General features: G+C 46.1%; 1 protein-coding gene across 1 annotated transcript; it reads left to right on the forward strand.

Annotated features, from left to right (window-relative positions):
• The first annotated feature begins 21 nt into the window (after nt 1-21).
• On the forward strand, nt 22-12,020 carry LOC144583278 (coiled-coil domain-containing protein 166-like). Its single transcript, XM_078376791.1, has one exon. It carries the CDS (start codon nt 6,991-6,993, stop codon nt 8,032-8,034), a length of 1,044 nt encoding a protein of 347 aa, XP_078232917.1. The 5' UTR covers nt 22-6,990; the 3' UTR covers nt 8,035-12,020.
• Nucleotides 12,021-13,156: the final 1,136 nt, after the last annotated feature.

Raw genomic sequence — 13,156 nt, forward strand, 5'->3', positions numbered from 1 at the left:
GTGAAGAGGGGGGATTTGCTGCTTGGGTAACAGCCTATGCTCCATATTATTTTACCCAGGCTTCATGCTCTGGAGAGGACACTCTAGCTTCGCACACAGCGTCAAGATAACACGGGGAGTAGCAGTTACCGGTTATAAGTCTTTGCTCGATTGGCATAGAGCAGGACACCAGGAGCTACTTCTGACGGTGGGAAAGGTCATTGCACCTCACTAGGTAGCTACCGCCCGCCTTAAGCTGGGCAGCCCCCAGCCAGTAAGGTGCTACCTCGCCACGGTCTGTTAACCTTACAGGTTAGCTGCATCTGAGAGTACTGAAGGAACTGGCTGAAGAACTCTCAGAACCACTCACCATTATTTGCTTGAAATCATGGGAAACAGGTGAGGTGCCAGAGGATTGGAGGAGGACCAATGTTGTCCCTATCTTCAAAAAGGGCAAAAAAGAGGAACCTGGGAACTACAGGCCAGTCAGCCTGATATCAATCCCAGGCAAAATTCTGGAACAGACCATAAAGCGATCATTGTGCAAGCACCTAGAAAACAATGCAGTAAGAACTAGAAGCCAACACAGATTTGTCAAGAACAAATTCTGCAAAATTAATTTGATCAAGGTTTTTTTTGATCATGTCAACTTCCTGATAGAGGGAATGCTGTACATGTATATTATATCTTGACTTCAGCAAAGCTTTTGACCAAGTGCCCCACGATATCCTGATTAGCAAGCTAACTACTGTAGGTGTGGGCTGGATAGACCAAATGTCAGGTGGACACACAATTGGCTACAGAATCGTACTCAGAGGGTGGTGATTAATGGGTCCTTCTCTAACTGGGAGGAGGTCACAAGTGGGGTACCCCATGGCTTAGTCCTGGGCCCGGTGCTCTTCAATATTTTTATTAATGACCTGGATGAAGAAGTGCAGGGAATGCTTGTCAAATTTGCAGATGATACTGTTACATACAGCACTGATGTTACCTGTCTGTCATGGGTTTGGAGGGAAAGTTCCATCCTATGGGGAGTGGAAGGCGGGACATCAGGAGGAGGGGCTGTACTGTATATAAATGTGAAGCCTGTGTGGTGAAGTTGAGACGCTGGGATGTGACGAAGCAGCAGCTGGGAAGAAGAAGCTGGTGTGGGAGTCTGTGTGTCAGACAGGGTACTACTGTGTGTCAGAGTACCAACCTGATAGGTTCAGGTGTCTGTTGGTTAGCCAGAACTGATAGGTTCAGGGTCTGTGCTTCAAGTTAAGGGTTCTGTGTGAACCAAACTGTATGCATGTATGAATGAGACTAAGCCACGTTACTATATCTTATTCACCTGATCGTTTTATTTTTCCCTGTGTGTATTTAAATAAACCTTATTCTTTTATTTGTTGAAAATCCATCCCTGGTCTGTGTGACTTCTTGTAGGGAATGGTTGGTGGCAGCTTAGTTAACGTGTGGCAGATCCCAGTAGGTCTGGGTCTGTCACATTGATTGGTGTCTAGCGTGTGGGATACGACTGGTCCAGTTGTCCAGCGGTCCAGCAAAGCCTTGGCAAGTGTGCCCAGAGCAAGGGGGGTCTAGTCAGGGACAATCTGAGGCGCGTAGGTAATCTTCTAGGTGTACCTCACGGGGAGGTGCGCTAGTGGAAGAACGTGCCAACTGGGGAGACTAGATTAGGGTGCTCTGAGGCAGCCTGTTTTGGCGGGAAAAAAGCTGAGGCAAAACTGTGTAGTAGCAGTGATCTAGCCTGCCTGCTGAGAGGCCCAGCAGAGGGGGGTAGACTCTAACTCGCTACAGTTGCAAGTTAAGTGCTGAAGGACAGCAGCAATCTATAGGGAAAGCTGGTTCTGAGGCAAAAGAGAAAAAAAAAGTGGTCGTTTTATTTTGAGGCTTGACTTTTTAAAGCAGCTTGTTCTGAGGGGGGATTATGCCCTTGACTCGAAGCCAAGTGGCAGAAATGGGTGAAGTGAAAGACCCACAGGTGGACCAAGGTTCTGAGGAGGAATTTGGCTCAGTGCAGGATGAGAGCACGGGAGAGCAGAACCCAGAACTCAGAAAAATGCTCCTAGCCCAACAGCATGAACTGAGGGTGAGGGAAATGGAAATCAGAAGAAAAGAAAGAGCTGAAATCAGTCAGGCAGAGGCAGATGCCAAGAAAAGGGGAATGGACATGAGGATCAAACAGATGGAACTGAAACTCCAAATTAGAATGGTACAATTAGAATTGAAGTTCCTAAATAAGTTTATTAACAATTTATCAGTGGAAGAAATGTCAAAGAAAGAAAAGTATGAGGCTCAGGCCAGGCAAAGTGAGCAAGATCTTGAAAAATATAATCAGCAAAAAGACATTAAATTAAAAGAAATCAGAGATAAGACTGAAGAAAAAGTAAAAGAGATAAAAGCTAGGGCTGAGGAAGAAATTTTACAGATCAGGGCTGAGTTTGAGGCCAAGCAAAAGGAGCTGGATTTGAGAATAAAAGGGAAAAGCCAGCAAGGGGGAGGGGCCCATGGTGAAGGGAAGCCCTCAGACATGAAACTAAGACCTCAGATTTTGGAGGGAAAACCAAAACAGGATGAGAAAGACTCAAAATACACCAGAAAATGTTATTTCTGTCAGGGAAAGGGCCATCTAATCTCAGAGTGTGAGAAATTAAAGCAGCTAAAAGGAATGGTGCCTCAGGATTCGAGTGGAACCAAGCCAAAAGCTGTGTTCTGTGTCCAGAAAGAGCAAGGCTCATTGTCACTGAGGGAGCCTGTTGCCATGGCTACTCAATCTGGAACAGCTACATCTGCTGATCAGGCTGAGGAAAATGGTCCTCTTGTGGAGGTCAAGCGATGCTTGCTCGTGAGAACAGATTCTCAGTTGTTTGAGACAGCAGGGGTGGACGTAGGAATACTTGACCGTCAGTATAGGGGGCTGCGGGACACTTGTTCCCAGGTGACCCTGTGCCATCCAGATATTATTCCTAGGGAGTATGTAATCCCAAATGAGAGCATGAAGGTGGCAGGGATTGAGGGGCAGGTGATCTCTCTGCCAGTAGCGGAGGTACCTGTCAACTTTCAAGGCTGGAGGGGAGTTTGGCGGCTAGCGATTTCATCGACTCTGCCAGCAGCCGTGCTCGTGGGAAATGACCTGGCTGAACATGTGAAACAGGTGCTAGTGATTACACGCTCACAAGCCACCACGGGGACAGTTCAGGGGGGTAATGATGAGCCTGAGACGGAAGCAGAGGGGAGTTCAGAAGCTGTGGTGGAAACCTTAACCACAGACAGCAGATTTGGACAAGAGCAAAAGGCGGACGCCACTCTCCAAAAGTGTTTTGAACCGGTGACTGACGCCCAGCTAACATCTGAAACCCCAGTGAGATTTCTAGAGAAAAAGGGGATTTTGTATAGAGAGACCCTGAGGAATATCTCAAAAGGGGGAGATGGGATCAGAAGTCAGCTAGTGGTGCCTGAAAAGTATCGCCCCATGATCTTACAAAGGGGGCACTCTGACATGTTTGCTGCGCACTTAGGGGTGAACAAAACACAGCAGAGAATCACACAGAATTTTTACTGGCCTGACATAGGGAAGCAGATCAGGGAGTTCTGTAAACAATGTGATGTGTGTCAAAGGCAGGGGAATAGCCGCGACAGGACCAAAGCAAAGTTGTGCCCTTTGCCTGTGATTGACACTCCGTTCAAATGCATAGGGGTGGATATTGTGGGACCTTTGCCCAAGGCCACAAAGAGGGGGAACAGGTTCATTCTCACCATTGTGGACCATGCCACGAGGTACCCTGAAGCCATACCCTTGACTAACATTGAAACTAACACAGTGGCAGATGCCTTGGTGGGGTATATGTCCAGGATGGGATGTGCCTCAGAAATAATCACAGATTTGGGAGCATCGTTCACATCGAAGCTCATGAAACGCTTATGGCAAATCTGTGGAATTAAGCACAAGGAAACCACTGCTTATCACCCTGAAAGTAATGGGTTAACTGAGAAGTTCAATGGGACTCTAATGCGCATGATTAGGGCTTACTTGGCAGAGAATCCAAACAATTGGGACCAAAAGCTGCAATCCCTTTTGTTTGCTTATCGATCAGTGCCACAAGCCAGTACCGGGTTCAGTCCATTTGAACTTTTATTTGGGAGAAGGGTGAAAGGGCCCCTTGATTTGAACAAACAAAATTGGGAGCAGATCACCCAGGATGACCCACAAGACGTTGTGATATACATAGACTCTTTAAGGATTGACCTAAAGAGAAACCTAGAGCTAGCAGCAGAGACCCTGCAAGCTCAAAAGGTCAGAAAGAAAGCCTGGTGTGTCCAGAAAGGCAGGGAGAGGCGCTTTAATCCAGGGGAGGAAGTGCTTTGGCCCAGGCCCTGCAAAGAGAGCAAACTGCAGCTGGGTAGCCCAGAAAGAAAATACTTGGGTCACATGGTAGGGGGAGGAGTGATAAAACCCCTGGAGGCCAAAATAGAAGCTGTTCATGATTGGCCCAGACCCAACACCAAGAAAAAAGTCAAATCATTTCTTGGGTTGGTGGGCTACTACAGAAAGTTCATCCCGAGGTTTAGCGAGATTGCGGCTCCGCTGACCGATCTGACGAGGAAGAAGGCTGATGACCGCATCCCGTGGACCAGCGACTGTGAGGAGGCGTTCCAGAGGTTGAAGGAGGCGCTCGTCCAGTATCCAGTGCTGCGTGCTCCAGACTTCGACCGGGAGTTCATCATCTACACCGATGCGTCTAACAGCGGGGTAGGAGCAGTTCTTTGCCAGGAGGATGAGAATGGTGACCAGCATCCAGTGTCCTACCTGAGTAGGAAACTCCAAAAAGGTGAGAGACATTTGGCAACCGTGGAGAAGGAGTGTTTGGCCATAGTCTACGCGATCCAGAAGGCCAAGCCTTACATCTGGGGAAGACATTTTATTCTGTGCACCGACCATTCACCACTGCAATGGTTAAAGACAATGAAAACCCACAATAGCAAACTTATGAGGTGGGCTTTAAACCTACAGGACTATGACTTTGAAGTGAAGGTGGTCAGAGGGTCAGTGAACTGTGTTGCTGACGCCTTGTCAAGAAGACCTGAAGAATGAAGACGGCGAAAGAAACATGGACTATGTATATATATTGATGACAAAAAGTTGAATGTACCTGTTTTTTGAATTTGGTTTGTATGAATAAAGGTAAATTGATGTAATGTATATGGTAAATGTTTAAATGCCTAATTGATATGGTTAACTTAGAATGTAAGTATAAGTAAGTATGATATGGTATGTATAACTGTTGTTGTGTGTTTTATCCAGGTTGTTTTTTGGGAAAAAGCACCTTAGCTTTCCCCCTACAAAACAACTTATAAAGAGGGGAGGTGTTACATACAGCACTGATGTTACCTGTCTGTCATGGGTTTGGAGGGAAAGTTCCATCCTATGGGGAGTGGAAGGCGGGACATCAGGAGGAGGGGCTGTACTGTATATAAATGTGAAGCCTGTGTGGTGAAGTTGAGACGCTGGGATGTGACGAAGCAGCAGCTGGGAAGAAGAAGCTGGTGTGGGAGTCTGTGTGTCAGACAGGGTACTACTGTGTGTCAGAGTACCAACCTGATAGGTTCAGGTGTCTGTTGGTTAGCCAGAACTGATAGGTTCAGGGTCTGTGCTTCAAGTTAAGGGTTCTGTGTGAACCAAACTGTATGCATGTATGAATGAGACTAAGCCACGTTACTATATCTTATTCACCTGATCGTTTTATTTTTCCCTGTGTGTATTTAAATAAACCTTATTCTTTTATTTGTTGAAAATCCATCCCTGGTCTGTGTGACTTCTTGTAGGGAATGGTTGGTGGCAGCTTAGTTAACGTGTGGCAGATCCCAGTAGGTCTGGGTCTGTCACAGATACCAAACTGGGCTGAACAGCTAATACCCTAGAACAGTGGTCCCCAACCTTTTTGTCATCGCGGACTGGTTGGGGGAGGACAGGATCTCTGTGCAGGAAAGGCAGGGCACCCCCATGCTTGCTTACATGTGCTAAGGGGTGGGGCCCTTGTGTGGGTGCACCCCCTTTTTTGGTCATTTCTTATCACTTTCCCATCCCCATTGAGCAAATTAACCACTGCTTCTTTTCTCTGTCATTTGCTACAACTGAAGAATTTTTTTTGTATTGTTGTTGACTTTTAGCCTCTCTTGCTAACTTCAGCTCATTTTAATTCATTCATTCATTCATTCATTCATTCATTCATTCATTCATTCATTCGATTTTTACCCCGCCTCTCTAGACAACGTCTACTCTACTATTTTAAGCTTTTGCATTCCTAATGCCATCCTTGCAAGTCTTTACTATGAGGAGCTGGGCTGAGGCACCTCCCTTATGAGGAAAGGCTACAGTGTTTGGGGCTCTTTAGTCTAGAGAAAAGGCGCCTGAGGGGGACATGATTGAGACATTTAAAATTATGCAGGAGTGGATATAAAGTGGAGTGAGGGAAGCTCTTTTCCCTCTCACACAATACCAGAAACAGGTGAACTTCCACTCCAATTGAGTGTTAGGAGAGTGAGAAGAGACCAAAGAAAATATTTCTTGACCCAACATGTTGTTGTTAGTCTGTGGAACTCCTTGCCACAGGATGTGATGATGGCTTCTGGCCTAGATGCCATTAAAAGGTGATTGGACAAATTTCTGGAGGAAAGGTCCATCGCAGGTTACAAGCCATGATGGGGATAGAGAGCAGAAGGTCCATGAGTCCATCATCTCAGATAATTCCTAACCTGGTGGCACGTGTCTCTGCCTATTAGCTCTGTTGTCCTGTGGCGTTTGAAAATGAGGCCCAGTTTCTCATTACATGCAATATAATGACCTTTAATCATTTAAAGTGGTGCTCTTGGGCAGAAGGGCAGAATATATATTTAATGTATAAATAAAATCCTTTTGTCTCATTGCCCCATATATTGCCCCCTCAGGTGCTTTGTCAAATCACTTTTTTATTTCTTTTTGACAGTGCTTAAGTGCCCAGCAGTTGCTGAAATATGGCACCAAAGAGAAGTAAGTCACGAGAGAAGAAAGGTTCTGCCAAAGTGCAAAGCCCCTGTGTGCAGTTGGTGAGTGAAAGGGAGAAATACCTACAGAAAGAATATGGCATTCTGACAGAGCATGTCAACACATACACACAGCGTTCACAACACTTCCAATCAGAAAACGAATTCCTAGACAAGGAAGCCCAGCAGATCCGAGAGGACAGCAAAGCCTACCTTGGCTATCTAACAAAGCGCACTGTCCGCTGCCAGAATGCCATCATCACGCTGAATGACCAGAACCGTTCGGATCTAGCCCATGTCCTGAAGCAAATGGACGAGCTGACCTCCCAGTACACAGACAAGGAGAAAGAAGTGAGGAGCCAGTTGATAGAGATGGAGACGAAGTACTCCCTCATGAACAAAGAGGTGGAAGAGCTGAAGCCCTTCAAGGAACTACAGTCAGACCAGCTGACTCGGATCCGTGAACTGGAGAAGGAGCTTCTAGCTATGAAGATCCACCACTCAGAGCAAATGCACAAGGTCAAGAGCCAGTTCCTGCAGCAGAAGGCAGAATATGAGATGGCGTCTCAGCAGAAAGTGCAAGCTCTGGCCAAACGGGCTGAAAAGGAAGCCGTGCGCAGCCTCATCCAGCACACCAAGCAGGTGAAAGCCGAAAACTGGCAACTGCGCAATGAACTGCTAAACCTCATCAAAAGAGCTCAGGGCCTGAAAAGCATCGTGCACCAGCTCAGCGAGCAAAAGGAGCAGCTCCTCCGGGAGCTCCAGTACCGGGAAAACCTGGCAGACATGCGGCGCTGGCTAATGCAGCAAGGAGTTCCACGGGCCACCCCTTCCAGCAACAGTCTTGCAACGGAGCATATTCTCAGCTCCACCCCTTTTACAGCTCCTCAGAGGCTTGGAAGCAAGCTTCCAACGCTATCCGTGAACACTGAACTGACAGACGATAGCTTGCCTGCAACAATTAAACCCCTCAGTAGGGAGTCAACTGTATCCACTGGAACGAGGCAAGCACCAGACCAGGCACAGCTGGCATGAAAGGATCTAAGATGGGGTGATGCCGGCTGTCTCATAGCTGGCAAGCTGAGGGCAGGCTGGGTGAAAGCGTCCTGTTGAGATGGCAACCCTCACACAGAAGCAAGCAACTGTTTGGGGCAGGACAACAGAAGCAGACAAGGCGTGAAGCGTTGGTCTCTTCACGGCTGAGCAGAGAAACGTGAGAAGCCTGACAATAATAAAACTATAATAAAATGTGTAGAAACTATGGGATCGGTTATCTGGTTATGTTCATAGTATCTACCCTTAGGAAGTCTTGATCAATAAGATGCCCGATGCACCAAACTTTTACAATTAAAAGTATTGGTCTGCGTTCTAGAACAGGAGAGGGAGGAGAGTCCAAAACCTACCCAGACCCTCGTTTTTGTGCAGAGAAGCCTTTTTTGCAGGATGAATAGGATCGCTCAAGGTCTGACAAGATCCTTCAAAACAAAAGCAGAAGCAAGATGTGCTGGCTATATATACTGCCCCATAGCGCTTAAAGCTCTTTCTGGATGTTTTTAAAACAATTTTTATTTATGCAGGCTACACATTACCTCCCCTGGCAAGCTGGGCACCCATTTTACCAACCTTGAAGGATGAAAGGCTGAGTCAACCAACCTCAAGCCACCTCCTTGAGCCCAGGATTAAACGCAGAGCTTGAGCAGAGTCTTCACTGAGGTACTGAAGTTCAACCACTGCACCCGGAGGCTCAGAATTAGAACAGCAGGGTATCAAAAACTTACAGGGAAACATGTCATCTTTAGAACCTTTCCTGTCATGGTCACATCCTGACAAGGATGGCAACAAAATTAGCTCAGTTACCTCAAAGATGGCTGGTATAGCTTGCTGACTCTTTGTGGAGCAGCGGCTGCCTCCCTTTCTGGCGCTTGCATTGCCACTGGCACTCGTTAGTTCGTTTAGTCATTTAGTCGTGTCCGACTCTTCGTGACCCCATGGACCAGAGCACGCCAGGCCCTCCTATCTTCCACTGCCTCCCGGAGTTGGGTCAGATTCATGTTGGTTGCTTCGGTGACCCTGTCCAACCATCTCATCCTCTGTCGTCCCCTTCTCCTCTTGCCTTCACACTTTCCCAACATTAAGGTCTTTTCCAGGGAGTCCAGTGGAGTGCCACTGGCACTACACTGAGTCAAGTCAGGTGGGCCAGTTTGTATTCTTGGATGCCAGGTGAACACAAACTGTGGTCAGGATGCCAGAGGGGGTTCTGGGGGGGCCCTCTCCATCTCAACATCCCTTAGCTGCTCCTACTTCCACGAGGCCTCATTTCCAGGGGTCCTCTTTCAGGTGGTATTCCACCTCCCCTTCAGCACAGGACACAGAGCTGAACTCCATAGACACTTCATCTCAGGCCTCCTTGCTCTCCAAGTTAGCTTCGCTGTCTCCTCCTGCACTTAAGGATGCTGTACCCGTCCTGTCTCCTTTCTCCCCTCCTCTCTGCCTTTTTTGCTCAGCTGTCCCTTGTTCTCTGGCCTCTCAGCAGCTCTCAGGCCCTCCCTCCAGGTTGAGGCAGTTTCCTCTTATCTTCCAGAGAAGCATCCTTGTAACATCCAGAGCCGGGTTGGGGGAGTGAGACTGGAGGAGGGATGCTAACTGAAGCCAAACTGCCTCCCGAGAGAGTTTCCCCATCTCCAAACCTTTCTGCCTTCCAGCCAGCTCCTTCCTCAACACTTTGCAGCGGTTTTGATTGGTATTGATCTCTCTGAGCATGTGAAGAGAGTTTTAGTACTGACTCGTGCCCAAAAGGAAATTGAAAAGACAGCTGAGGAGAAAGACGATGGGGAGATGATGACAGACAATAGTGACTCAGCTGAGTTAATACAGTTTAGTAATCCCCAAATCAATACTTTTACTCAGGAACAAAACCTTAATGAAGAACCATTAACCCCTGAAAGACCGGAACGGTTCTGTATAGAGAAGGACCGATTATATAGGGAGTTCTTAGTGAATCCCAGGAAGGGAGGGGAAAATCTTCAGAAGCAGCTGGTGGTTCCTTTAAAATATCATCAGAAAATAATAGAAAGAGGACACTCTGATGTATTTTCAGCTCATTTAGGCATCACCAAAACTAAACAAAGAATAGCACAGAATTTTTACTGGCCTGAGATGGGGAAGCAGATAAAAGATTTCTGTCAAAAGTGTGATGTGTGTCAAAGGCATGGGAATAGCAATGATAAGACTAAAGCAAAGCTATTTACCTATTATTTCTACCCCATTTCAATGCATTGGTCTGGACATTATAGGACCACTGCCCAGAGTCACCCAAAGGGGGAACAGATTTATTTTAACCATCATTGATTACACCACATGGTACCCTGAGGCTATTCCTTTGAGGAATATTGAGACTCAGCTGATGCCTTGCTTAGCTAGATGAGCCGTATGGGGTTCACGTACGAAATAGGTACTGACTTAGGATCATCGTTTACCTCTAAGCTTATGCAAAGATTGTGGAAACTTTGTGGGATCAAACATGTCACTTCCACCCCCTATCATCCGCAAACTAACAGCTTGGCGGATAAATTCAATGGAACCCTCATGTGTATGATTAGGGCATACTCGGTAGAGAATCCCTACAATTGGGATCAGAAATTGCAACTTCTATTATATGCTTATAGGTCTGTGCCCCAAGAAAGCACTGGGTTCAGTCCTTTTGAGCTATTGTTTGGGAGAAAAGTAAGGGGACCCCTTGACTTACTCAAGCAAAGTTGGGAGAACATACAAGGATCTGATCCTGAAAATGTGATTTCATATTTAAACAACCTAATGAACACTCTAAAAAGAAACTTAGAGCTGGCTGCTACAAATTTACAGGGGCAGCAAATGAAACAAAAACTCTGGTATGACAAGAAAGCCAGAGAAAGAAATTTCAATCCCGGAGATGAGGTGCTAGTGCTAAGATCTCTCAAAGGGAATAAATTACAACTAAATTGGGCAGGACCATTCAGTATAGTCTCTAAAATGAATGAAATCAATTATATCATTAAGGAGGATGGAGAACCAGGCAGGAGAGTGGTCCATGTAAATATGATCAAGCCCTACTATAGGGAAGAGAACTGGGTTCTGTTTGCCATGAAGGAAGCAGACAATGGGAAACATGACTTACCCTATTGGGAAGGTAGAGGGAAAGCAAAATATAACCCTGAAGATGTCAGAGTTAGTCCTGTACTTTCCCCTGAGCAACAAAATGAATTGAGGGCCTTGGTAAGGAAATACCAACAGGTCTTTTCCAGCAAACCAGGGTTGGCCAAGGGAGTAGTGCACAAGATTGATACAGGGGATGCACCCCCACAAGTGGTCACTCCTTATAGAGTTACCGGGCCATATGTTGATAAGGTGCGCAAGGAGCTGGATGAAATGCTGAAGGAAAACATCATTGTTCCTTCATCCAGTCCATGGGCTGCTCCTATAGTGTTGGTTGACAAGTCGGATGGCAGCATTCGATTTTGTGTGTATTATAGGAAGCTGAACCATGTAACCAAGCCTGATGCATATCCTATGCCCAGATTAGATGATCTAATAGAGACCATAGGTGGATGTCAATACATATCCTGTCTAGATTTAACGAAAGGGTTTTGGCAAGTGAGAATAGACCCCAAAGATCAGGAGAAGACAGCCTTCTGTAGCCTTTTTGGTTTATTTGAGTTTTGTGTCTTGAGTTTTGGGTTGAGAAACTCACCAGCAACTTTTCAGAGACTCATGGACAAAACACTGCAAGGGCTTAGCGACTTCACAGTGGCTTACATTGATGATATAGGGATCTTTAGTCACACCTGGAAAGATCACCTGTATCACCTAGAGACAGTGCTGCAGAGAGTGAAAGCAGCTGGGCTAAGAGTGAAACCTAGTAAATGCCAGCTGGGTAGCCCCGAACTGAAATACTTAGGCCATATGGTAGGGGGAGGTAGAATAAAACCCCTAGAAGCCAAAATTGAAGCAGTTAATAACTGGCCTAGATCCACCACCAAGAAAAAGATTAAGTCTTTTCTAGGATTAGTTGGCTATTATAGATGGTTTATCCCCAACTTTAGTGATATAGCCGCTCCTCTATCTGACCTAACACGCAAGAAGAGTGCTGATAGTATCCAGTGGTCCAGCAGCTGCGAGGAGGCGTTCGCGAAGCTGAAGGAGGTGTTGGTGACCAACCCAGTCTTAAGAGCTCCAGATTTCCAGCACGAGTTCACCATCTTCACCGATGCATCCAACACCGGGTTAGGAGCCATGCTGAGCCAGAAGGACGACAGCGGAGAATTTAATCCCGTGGCGTACCTGAGCAAGAAGCTGCAGGCAGGTGAGAGACACCTCTCGACCATTGAGAAGGAATTCTACTTGATAAGCACTGGTTAAAGCAGAAACACCTCACACCCCTGTGATAAAGCAGTGAAAAGTATACATAAAATATTACGAGGAAAATTTGAGAACTCTCTCTCTCTGTCTCTCATACACACACACACACACACACACACACAATCAATCAATCAATCAATCCAGTGTTATGAAGTCTCAGTGAAAGCAAAAGCAAGACAGTTCTGGAACTTTTTTCACCTTTAAGGACACCTATGAACTGTACAACTCAGTTGAACAACAAACTGAAATCTTTTAGGTGGAGGGAAATAAAAAAATGAAATAATATGGTTGCATCTGTGTGCACACTCTTAAACTAATACTTTGTCAAAGCACCTTTTGATTTTATTACAGCACTCAGTCTTTTTAGGTTTGAGTCTATCAGTATGGCACATCTTGATTTGCCCAGTTTTCTTTTCCAAAACACTCCAAATCTGTCAGATTGCAAGGGCGTCTCCTGTGCACAGCCCTCTTCAGATCACCCCACAGATATTTAATCAGATTCAAGTCTGGGATCTGGCTGGGCCATTCCAAAACATTAATCTTCTTCTGGTGAAGGCATTCCTTTGTTGATTTCAAGGTATGCTTTGGGTCATTGTCATGCTGAAAGATGAAGTTCCTCCTCATGTTCAGCTTTCTATCAGAAGCCTGAAGGTTTTGTGCCAATATTGACTGGTATTTGGAACTATTCATAATTCCCTCTAGCTTGACTAAGGTCCCTGTCCCAGCTGAAGAAAAATAGCCCTAAAGCATGATGCTGCCACCA

The sequence above is a fragment of the Pogona vitticeps genome, chromosome 5, assembly GCF_051106095.1.
Source record: "Pogona vitticeps strain Pit_001003342236 chromosome 5, PviZW2.1, whole genome shotgun sequence".
Taxonomy (NCBI): domain Eukaryota; kingdom Metazoa; phylum Chordata; class Lepidosauria; order Squamata; family Agamidae; genus Pogona; species Pogona vitticeps.